This window comes from Melopsittacus undulatus, chromosome 2 (assembly GCF_012275295.1).
Source record: "Melopsittacus undulatus isolate bMelUnd1 chromosome 2, bMelUnd1.mat.Z, whole genome shotgun sequence".
NCBI classification, from domain to species: Eukaryota; Metazoa; Chordata; class Aves; order Psittaciformes; family Psittaculidae; genus Melopsittacus; species Melopsittacus undulatus.
In genome coordinates this window covers 79,926,084-79,937,572 of record NC_047528.1, presented here as the reverse complement: position 1 = coordinate 79,937,572, position 11,489 = coordinate 79,926,084, and the positions used below count along the sequence as shown (strand labels likewise).

Sequence of the window (11,489 nt, the reverse complement as noted above, 5' to 3'; positions counted from 1 at the left end):
GAAGTATCTGTTTGCTTGAAAACGGATATTCACTAGGTGGCATTTGTGGGTTTTGCACAGTGTGTTTTGGGGGATCACTGGGATTGGATGCTAAAGAGAAGTTTCATACAATGAAGCATACCCTGGGCTTGTGACCCTGTGGTATGTGCTAATCACTGCGTGGGGAACAGGCAGCCTCCTGAGCCACAGCACTCACAGAGGTCCGAGACCCATGGCTCCTGCAATACCCCTTCATGCTCCAGATGCTGTCATTGAGGCAAAAACTGTGCCAACTGCTGAAAACTTTTCCAGTGCTCTTACTTTCTGGGTGAGCTGTAAAAAGGAGTCAGATTGCAATACATTCATCTTGAACCAAAAAAGCAATGGTCCGTACATTGTATATTCATGAGACCACCAGCCAGCTTTCTGCAAATGGGTTTTTACAAGCAATGTATAGTTGGAGTACTCTCAGCAAAACATACAGAACTGGCTTCTATAACCCCACTGGGGTTCAACCTCATGATAAAACCTTACTGTAATGAGCCTGTTGCTCTTAAGGGTGGAGGGGGTGGAGGAGGAACAAGATGCTGCTTTATCTGTATTACTCCACATCACAGATGCTGACAGAATTATTGGTTTAGAACTCACGGCTCCAAAAAGATTCAGTAATGCAATATTTATAAGTTTTGGTTTGTTTGTTTTTTTTTCCTTCTCTCAGATGTGATGTTTTCAATAGGCACCTTAGATATGGGCTCTTTGGAGATGCTGTTAAACTTGTGGTTGCTAAACTGCAGTCCCAACCTTGGGTGTTTTCCATACAACTCTGATGGTTGACTGTCTTTTGGAAGAGCCCATAGCTGCAAGGTCTATTGCTTTACAGGTACTAGGAAGATAGAAGGATTAAGTTATACATTATGCAAAACTATCCACTAATCCTCTTAGTGTGCATTACCAGTGAATGGCCTGAAATAGGCTCTCACTAGAAGAGCCCTAACATTCACTTTCTTGATGACATTTTAGTATTTGAGGTTTTTGTCATGGATTTTGGTGCTGAAATATTCAGTACACCATCTTCTGTCTGCTGCTAGATATACTCACATGTGTTAGTAGAGTGCTAACAAAATTACAGTTGGTAAAGCAGATTACATGTTTAACTAGTAGCGAGACATGTATAAAATAAAATAACATATTTTTCTAGAGTGACAGAGTCACTGGGATTTTTTTTTGTTCTTTTTTGTTTTTATAAGAAAAAGAAACCACTATAAAACCATGATTAAAAATGTTACAAGGGATGATTTACATTTTAAAATAAGGTTATTTTTAGGAGAAAAAAGTGATTTTTAACATGAAAGTGTTTGGAAAGCATTTGGTTGCTGTGTACTGCCTTCTTTCCCAGTACAGTTTGCTATCTTTTACACAGTCTTGCATAAATGTTTAAATTAGGGGAGAAAAGAAAAATTAAATGTGATGGCTAAGACCTATAAGAGCTGACTCACTGACTTGAGTTATTGCTGTGCAGAAAGTTTGTAAAGCCTTTACATCCAGCGAACATTTAGTGCTACTTCAGCCTTGACAGTTGACCTTTCAGTCTGATTGGGTTTAGCCACAATAATTGCAGCATCTGCAGTACAGACCATGCAGACAGCTGCTTAAGAACCCAACTCTCTCATTAGATCTTACTTCATGTGTCTGAAATTCAACCCGCCCTTTGCGTGTGTGTGCAAATTCTCTCGTAATACCTGTTACAGGAGCTGAGCAAGGTACAATCCCCGCAGCTCTTTAAAAAAAAATATTTTTAATTTCTCCCATCATTTTGAATATTCCTGGATTTAGCTTGGAGGGGGAGGGGGAAGGAAAACATCCAAACTACTTCTTTTCCTCAGATATTTAGTCACTACTGGTTTCTTTCTTCTTCTTATTTTTTTTTTCCCTCAGTAAGATCTAGTGTAAAAAAAGCAACAAACAAACAAGTTAGACTGTTGTAATTTGGTCAACCACTCGGGTGCTATCCATATCCACCATTTCAACACACTCTATTTCCTCACGGTTTTCAGGATTCTTCTTCTCTTTCCTCTTCTTTTTGGACGGTGGCAGGAAAGTCAGTATCACAGGTAAAATGGCAAAGCAGTGAAAGAAGGTGACTAATGCTATCAAAAACAAGCACCTGAACAGTGTACGGGTCAGATTTGAAGGCACAGCTGCAAGAGGAATCAGACCAACAATATAGCAGAGGTAGCTCTGCAAAATAGCTACCCCATGCACTTCCAGGGCATTTTTCACCCATTTAGTTCTTGTGAACTCTTTGCCCAGGACAAAGGTTGATAACAGTGGAGCACAGTTGTCAATTGTGTAATTAATTCCGTAAATTAAGCACAACACAGAAATACAATCTAGTTCCACTTTCCACAATGTCATAAAACCTATAACTCCAAATTCAACCGAGGCAACAGTTAGAGTGAGCCAGACATTGATCAGAGAGTCTGCCACAAGGAATGCAGAGAAGAAGAGCAGAAATAAAGCACTAATGCAGGAGTTTTGTAAGGGTGCTCCCACTGAAGAAGCATAACGATCCATGTACACAAATGATGGATTGAAAACAATGAATTTCACCTTGGAGGTGAGAGAGAGCTTCCTCAGGGTCTCCAAGAGGTCATAAAGTTCTTCCCTCTTAGTTTCCATTGTCTTGGCCACCAAGAACATCCTGGAGGCCACGACATCAACTTCATTGTTATATTTCTTGGAAAAGATGATATCCTCTGAAAAATGGGCAAACTGAGGGGTCTTCAGGAAGTTGTTCCTCAACATATCAGTGAAGTTCTTCTTGGGCAACCCAGTAGATATGTTGAGTTTCCTAAGGTAATTTAAGTAGCTTTCAAACCAAGATATCCTCACAAAGCCCTTGGTATACTCCAGCACATCCTCCTGGACACTGGTATTCCAGTACTCGATTGACTCATAGATGTAGAACCCAATAACTGGGCTGTAGTTACTGAAATACTTCTGCTGTGCAGTCGTATACTCAATGGTCCGTGTTGCAGTCGCTACGATGTTGCTCAGGTCCGACCCTTCACTGACCTGCAGGTAGCCCATTAAGGCAAAGGAAATATAAACAAGGTAAAAGAGAACTACAAAAGGCTTGACATAAGTGTTTGTTATCCAGTCACAATAATAGCGTTTCAGGAACCACACCAAAAGATGACTCTCGTAAGTGTTTGTTTCCTCTGAATCATCTGTGTCCTCGCTGAATTTGGCCGTCAGAAGAAACCTATACCATGCAGGCTTCTCTTGCAATACCTCTGGCTTTGGTACCTTTCTGCAGAAGATACTATGCTGGTAGTTGTTTTCTATGTAGCCAGTAAACACCAGGCTGGAACCATAAAAGGAGAGTACATAGAGGTAGTTGAAGAAAATTGCAATACAGGAATTGCAGCAGAAAATCCTAGCTGCTTCAATGTTAGTGAAGGGACTGGCACCTATTCCAAAAGTGACCAGGTACATGGCAGTGGTGAGAGAAAACGAGAGCATGGAGTCTGCAAATACAGCTGCAGTCCTCTCTTTAACGTGTTGGTCTTCTCTAGTTTTCCTCCAGGAAGACAACATTTCAAAAGTCCCATATAAACCATGACCTACAAAGAGAACAAAGCGGGTGTTTAAAGTACTCAAATCAACGTGGAAAAACATAATGCAGACATGCTAAAAGACTCAAAGGAGATACCGCTGGCTGTTACCAGTGCTTGATGCAAGTGTCCTGCAGAAGAGAGAAATTATTATGGAGGTCTAAGCCACAGGAGTACATTTGCCACCTGACTAGCAAACCTTAATGCCAGAGCTTGAGGAGAGTTCTGCATCACTGGTGCAGGGTTGATGGATTAAAGAAAAAGGATTTCTTTTTCTGGTTGGCTGTTTCACTTCATTATTTTGGTGTGCCTGCGATGGAAGATGCTTTGAAATTAGTTTTTCCTGGTGATGGGATATGACCTGTGGTGAAAACAAAGAAATACAACCTTGAAGTGCCTTTGGCTGGAAGCAGAGCATTAGTTGGCTGTTTTGTGGAAAATCTGTAAAAAATAAAATTTCCATATAAGCTGAAAATTGTCAGTTAAATCAGTCACTGATTTTTTCCACCTCCTAAACAAATTTTCCGTCAGGAAAAAAGAAGTCCTAGAAACAGAACACACTAAAAAAGCACAAATTTATTTTAAAGATGCAGAATGGTAGAACTGGTATGGATGTGCTTAAGGCATTAGTATTCTTGCTTTACTATATTTAAGGGTTTGTAAAACCAAATACAGCTCTGTTTTTCTTGGCAGTTCCTACATTTTGTAATTAACTCTTAGATATAGCAGTCATGAAAGGAGATGGACCTGCAGACCTAGCAGGTAAATCAGGAAAAGTACATGGGTTTATCTTAAACCCTGGTTGGTCATCTTCCTTTTTCAGTTTCTATTTTGTGATCGATAATCAAGGCGCATTTGGAGGACACAGACCTCTGCTCTCTCCTAGTGGACCTGAGCTGGGAAGGCAGCTATCGACCACCTATAAGGTGAGAGTGGCTGAGATAAAACTGGTTTAATATTTTACACAGAGGAGAACAAAAAAGTACAGTCTTTGCTTCACACCTAAAATGTAAGACACTAATATTTTCCCATAGTAATTCACATCACGTTCATTCTTTCTTAATAGTTCCTTTGCATCTAATCCCACTTTTTTTACTGTCTTTTAATTACTCCTTCTTATTCTTTTGCTGGTTTTGCTGTCCCTTTGCTACCTCTTTGGTCTGCTCTTGCATTATCTCCAGAAATTCCCAAAAGCCAGTCCACAGTGTTTTGCTCTTACCCATTCCCTGATAACATTAGATAAAATTATAAATGCTAAATTAGTTGCAGATGACCCTAAAGTGCAATCACTGGACTTTTGAAGCTGATGCTCCAGTCAGGCAGGTCAAGGTAATTCACAGATCTCTTAGAATTTCAGGCTGTCTGCAGAGTACCAAAATTGCTCTGTTGGCTCTGTTCTCTCTGCCTGTAGATGATTATCACTTTTGCCACAGTATCAGTCAAGAAACACTGAAACTAATGAGGTGTTGTGAAGAACCAGAAAAACAGAGGATATGTTAAGGGGGCTGAAACTAGATGATCTTTTAGATCCCTTCCAACACAAGCCATTCTGTGATTCTATGATCTCATTTATTCTTAAATATATCATGTAGGCTAAATATTTAATTAACTTGTGAAAATAACCCTTCTGTGGTCAGTACCTTTTACTGCAGTGGAAGCTGTAGCTGATTCACTCCACCCTTCCTGCAAGGAATATCCTATCTATATTTTAACAGATGGCAGAGCTGGTCAGTCTGTTAATGCTGAAAAAAATAGGTGTGGGGTACTTTATAAAGAATTCAAACCACAGTGCTCATAAGATGAGATAATAGGACACCTGGTGTGTCTCCTTATCATGGTCATCTGGTATTTAGAATCACAAAGTCTGTGCTCTCATGTAGATTAGATATCTTACCTGCGTTGTCATTTGGAATTATGGCATGGACCACAAATGTCCAATTTGTAGCAGTATTACAGGCCCGGTTTTGGTATGACATTTGGCATTCATCTTAATTTTCCCAAGCAATGTTTTACAGCTGCTTTCAGAGGCCAGGTCAAGACTGTCAATTTGATAAGTAGTACTGTGCCCCCTCTTAAAGCTAATGGGGAATATTGCAAGTCCCCAGATGTAAAATCAAGTGAAAAAGCATGATCAGTGACTGGCACCCTATTGCTAATTATGCTTCAAATAGTTGTGTTCTAGGCCCACTAGGGAAAGCTATTAAGCTTGCTTTCAGTGTGTTCTTTGTAAAGACAGACTGACCTTTATTTAAATGTAACTGATCACTTGCCAAAGCAGGGAGTGAGAGGTTTAATCCATTTATGGCTCCCATAAGTCCTGCAGACAGGCTCGTCTGAGAATTTCATATAGCATCATACGCATTAGCTTAGAGTGAGCAAAGCAGAATAAAATGAGGTCATTGAATATTACAAGTTCTGTTGTGAGCTTTAGCTATAGCATGTTTTTGTAAAAAAACATTACAATGTTAATAGTCTCTTGCATAAAAATACTCAAATAGCTGTATTAACTTGGAAAGCTCTTGACTTTGCTATGATAAAAAGAATTTATAGCTAATTAAATATGATGCTGAGCATGACTTTTTAACAGATATAAGATTTTGGATAATGTCTGATAAGATGACTCCTGATACCACAGATTTTCTTTAAGTAGGAAGCATAAAACTGCAATTTGCTCTTACACAACCTTTGAGACTACCCTAAAATGGAATTTGATTTAGAGAACTGCTCAAGTAAAGGCATGAAGAGGCGTCACCACATGTGCTCCACAAAGCCAACAGAAAAACATTTAGATACTCTTCTATTTTAGGACAGGTTCCTTTTGTTGTTTGCTACATAATCTGCATGGTAGGAATTGGGATTTTCCTTCAACTGTAGAGTCCGCGATTCCTCTGTCCACTTGTATAATAGGTACAACATTCTCATACCTTTAGGAAGACAAGCCTAAATTGCCAAACTTCCACCCTTTTTGCATCAGTGGCACTACTGATCTGATACAACATCCTCTAAGAAAAAGATTAAGCCCAAGCTTCTGCAAAAATTAGGCATGGCAGTCCGAAGATTAGCTTTATTTAACTAGAATGGGATTTTCCTAACCTAATTTACTCCTTCAAATACCAACTACAAGCACAACATGGGGTAACAACCTTCAACGTCATGTAACACACTGATGCCCATATAAGCGTAATCCACATAGATTATGGCAGATAACTCCATGGAAACATTTTCTGAGAATTTATTTCACTTTTCTGTCATTTCAGTTTCCATTTTTTGCATCCCTAAATGATATGCACTGATTACCTCTATTCCTTTTGCTGGTGCTTTGTCTACTCTATATACAAATGAGAAGAAGGCATATTTTTCCTTGCAAATAAATTCTGTAATTGCTTTGACCAATTTTCCCTTTTTAATAGAGATTAAGCCACAAATCTGTAATGATTTAGTGCAATTTGTTCATTATTCACAGTCATTCAGTAAATAATAAATATGAACTCAAACAGCTAATGGGCTATTGGAGATTTTTCCTGTTGACATTTGCTGTTATGATTCATTGGTCGTGCCCTACAGTCAGGATGTACAACCATGAGCTAAGAAGGAGGAGTATGTGGAAAAATAGATTTTTTTTTTTCTTAAGGAAAAAGGGTTCTAAAAGGGCAAAGGAAAATGTTATGGAAATAGAATAAAGGTATTGGATAAAACGGAGACCTTTCTTTCTTATTCTTTTTTTCCCATGGCTTTGCATTGTAGGACATACTCCTACCAGGTGTCTTGGATGACTGAGGACAGAAACTCTGGCTTTTGTAGCCAAAGAAGCAGATAGTCACTGTTATTTCTGGGGAGCTTAATTTTTTTTTTTTACAGGCTGATGTGGGCTATCTTTAACTTTAGAAGCTAATAACAATACCAGCAATAAAAACAATAAATTATGCCTAGCTTAAACACAGCACTTTTATGAGTAGTCTGAAAATGCTATAAAGAGTTTCATTGGCCTCCTTCAGATTCAAGTCTTGCAATTACACATGCTCTGCAAAATCAATGTAAAGCATGCATGAGAAAAAAGAGCACTTGCAGGAAGTTGTGAAAACTAAGGCAATTATTTTATCTTCCTTCAAATTATCAAAGTATTTACCTCATTTTAAGCACTATTTATGTGCAGCACTTAAACTGTTCTTTCTAGTAGCATTTTAAAATCTCAGAAAAGAAATGCATCCTTTCTCCTGCTGAGTGGTTATTCAAGCAAGAGGCCTTTATGAAGGGGCACCAGCAGCCTAGGCTTAAAGTTGGCTCTGCTCCTGCCTGGAAAATTGTGAGACCGAAGCAGAGAGGGCTGAAAGGATTTAAAGAAGCCCCAAAGCTTGTGAGAGGGCAGTGAAGCGACCTCCCTGTCACCGGAGCCGCAGGTCAGCTCTCTATTAATTTGGCTTAATTACTTCCCTGAAACAAAGGCTGCTGCCCGCTTTTATTGTTTAGAGATCAAGGGATATGTTCAATTTTACATTAAAATCGCGTGAGGTTTTGGTCTTACTGTGATGAGGCTGGGGTATTAAATAGACTTCTTCTGTAAGAAAATGTAAGAGGAATGACTGAGAAAAGGGTTTGGGTTCCTTTCCTTGCAGTTTTACCCATCTATGAAAGCAGAGAATAATGCTACACTGTGGGTCTCATTTTTTTGTTCTTATTGTTTCAAAGGTTGCATGTCTCTCTGTGTGTTTGATGCTTGAGTAAAACCTCTCTGAATAAAGTACCACTTACAGGCTGTGAAGTTACAGCCTTCTCTGGGGAAGGTCGCATTTTAGGGGTAATTAATTTTATTCATCCCATTTTAATGCAGTGGCACACAAAACACTAATAATGATTGATCTACACTTCAGTGAGCTGAATGTTGCACCAGTACGTATGTTGCCCATTACCTGCCAGATTTAAGACTAATAAAGCACCAAACTGTCTTCCTAAGGGGACAGACTTCTCTAGCAGCAAAGCTGGGGTATGGGGTGTTTCCTCCTTCTCAGGCAATGGTTCCTGTCACCTATGGAAGTTTGGTGCTCCCTCATTACTATTAATTCACTTTTTTCTAATCCAAACTGTACTAAAGGAATGGTTGGGATTGGAATGGTTGGGATTTGAAACATCAGCAAACTCTTTTTTTTTTGAGGCTTATCTTTTAACCTGAAATCTTTTCCTGAGAGTGCTGGCACAAAAGACCTGCTGAAATTGGGAATGAGTCATGGTAGGTTGTATGGGAGCCTTGTAAACTTGGTAGGCAAAAAATGGAAGCATGCTCTGACAGAATTACAAAGGTTAAATCTGGATCTGGATCTAAGATTTTTGCTTGTATTGTAATGGCTGCATCCTTGTAACACTCTTGGTTCAACTGGATGAACACTGTCTCGCTTAGGTTGATTAAAGCCTGAAATCACCCCACTGAATAGCAGCACTTCTCTGCAATAGGAATTTAGTGTGCTGCAAAGAAGTGTGTGAATTTACAAAGGGCCAGCTATGTTACACCAGTTTTCTTTGTGCAAATCTGTGAAGGACAGCTTAATTTGCATGCCAAGTGGAGTGAAATATCATCCACAGAGACAAATATCTGATGAATTAACATGAAATAGTTAGGATGCTATAAATTCATATCCCAGCTCTCTGCCAATGCAGTCAAGGTCTCAAGAACTGCACTTGCACAAAATTAGTACATAGGAGATCAGAATCATACTGCAGGATTTGCCCTTTCCAAAACGATACCTGTAATATCATATGATATAATGAAGGTGCAATGAATTTTCCTAGCTGACAGTATTAAAAATAACAATGTTTCACTGGTCAACTCTGGGATTACTTTCCACAGTAATGTCAACAAAGAGGCTGAGATAATTTTCTCCTGCTGACTTATTTTTTCCAGTTAGATCAGTGAGCTCATCAGCTCCCATCTTCTGAAAAGCCAAGTGAAACTGCTAATCCGGACTCCCTTTGTCACAGGAGTTGCAATCAACCAGCTGTGGGCTAAACACGCAACCTGCCTCATGCGGCCTCTCCCAGCAGGCATGATTTTAACTTGGAACATATAGCAAGTTCAAAGTGCTACTGAATATGCAGGCACAAGAGAATTTGCATACAGCTAAAGCAAACCCCTGGTTTCATACCTTGTTCTCACTAAAATAGTAAAATACTACAGCTAACGGAGATCCTATAGCATGCAGACAGAATCAGCACTAAGCACAATAAAACAGTTTTCACTGAGTTTATAGCAATTTAGCAGCAGGGGTTGAGCCAAACAGGTAAATTATTGTTGACATGGTGTTGCAACAAACTGTGGGTTACTCTAACCAATGTCCACCTTTGTGGAACATAAACAGTGCTGCAACACCACAGTTTTGCCACCTGAATGTCAGACCTCAAGGACATTGGATGTCCCACTGCGTGCAGACTTGCCCATCCCAAACATTTCTGCTGAGCAAAGAAAATGCACTGCAAATCCTACTTGCTTTTCCCTGCTCTTGCCTGAATACTTCTGGGAGCTCAGTTCACAGTGTAGAGTAAAATCCTATGTGATACTAACATCCTATAAGGTACTCATCTGATGAACTGTGTTTCCAGGCAGCAATGTTTGTATTAGAAGAATTACGGCAAGGGGACTGAGGGCTGTAGGCAGTTGAGCAGTCTTAAATGCATCCTCATTTGCAAAATCCCCACCACCCAAGTGCAGCCTGACTTCATTTCATACCTCCAAGCACAGGTTCAAAGGTCACGTAAGCCTGAACTCTATGCGCAGGCATGGTATCTCCATTAACAACACATGAAGAATGACACAGGAAGGGATGTACTGATATAAGTGTAGGCTGCACATATTGCAATACTTTATTTATCTCCTGTCACACAGACCCTACATACCTGTATTCTAACCTAATTACAGCTATGACAACATACCACAAAAATATTTTGACAATGCTGTTGGGTGGGGTCAGTATTTGAAATTATTGTTTTAAAGACTACTAAATTTTACACGTATATCACTAGGGTGTACTATGCTTGCAGATGTTAACATCTGACTTGGGATCTTTCCAAAAGAGAAACATGCTGAAATTAGGTATGTCAGTCTGTTAGGCATCTAGGCATGATACAAGCAGATCAATCTCTGAGATCGGCTTACATCTGAATATTAGCCATTCACCTTCACTTGTCAGCCTGATCTCTCCAGCCATGTTTTCAACAGCACCATCCACTGCTGTCAGAAAGCCACAGGCATGCCCATGCATTCCTCAGCTAACTACCAGGATCAAAACCATGAGCTCCTTGCTGCATTCATACCAGATAAAAATCTGCCTCAGTGTCTGGAGAGAGAGAGTTTTGTTTTGTGCTGTATCTACTTGGCAACAAAATAAGAGAAACCAAAATGTTTGATAATATGCTCCCAGTATCTGCTGTGTTTCACAGCTGTGGGCGGCTGTGCCCACAGAAGCGCACTGCTGAAGATAAAGCATCCCCATACAACACACTGCATTGGTTGGTGCATGCAGAGAAGGAATCTTCAACTGGTGCTCAGTGCTCCATGCTGTGAGACCACAATGTTATTTTTAGTAGTAGATCCTGCAGAAAGGCTCTCTAGGCCGTTAAGCCTGCACTCAAATTGCTTAATGCACAGGCAGGAAAACAAGGTGTGTCTGAAAGCTCAGCACAAGGTGATGATGCCTCATTTACGTCTCGTGTAGTGCTGCTTAAAAGGTGATTAAGTTCCTCTTAAGACTCTCATGGAACTCACATGGATCTGCTGCACCGGGGTGATTTTGATTCCAGTTTTCTGGCAATGAATGTCTGCTATAATATCCTACATTTTCTAAGCTTCTAAACTTAACTTTTGGAAATGCCACATAGGATTGGCTCTCTGTTCTCCTGTGCAACAGT

The 11,489-nt window shown here is 39.8% G+C and overlaps 1 protein-coding gene across 1 annotated transcript in view; it reads right to left on the bottom strand.

Moving 5' to 3' along the window:
• Positions 1–1,748: 1,748 nt before the first annotated feature.
• PTCHD1 (patched domain containing 1) overlaps positions 1,749–11,489 on the bottom strand; it is a 34,779-nt gene continuing 25,038 nt past the window's right edge. Inside the window, exon 3 of the mRNA XM_034060079.1 lies at positions 1,749–3,605. Within this exon, the coding sequence (XP_033915970.1) occupies positions 1,951–3,605 (1,655 nt within the window). The 3' untranslated portion in view covers positions 1,749–1,950. The remainder of the gene's footprint in view (positions 3,606–11,489) is intronic.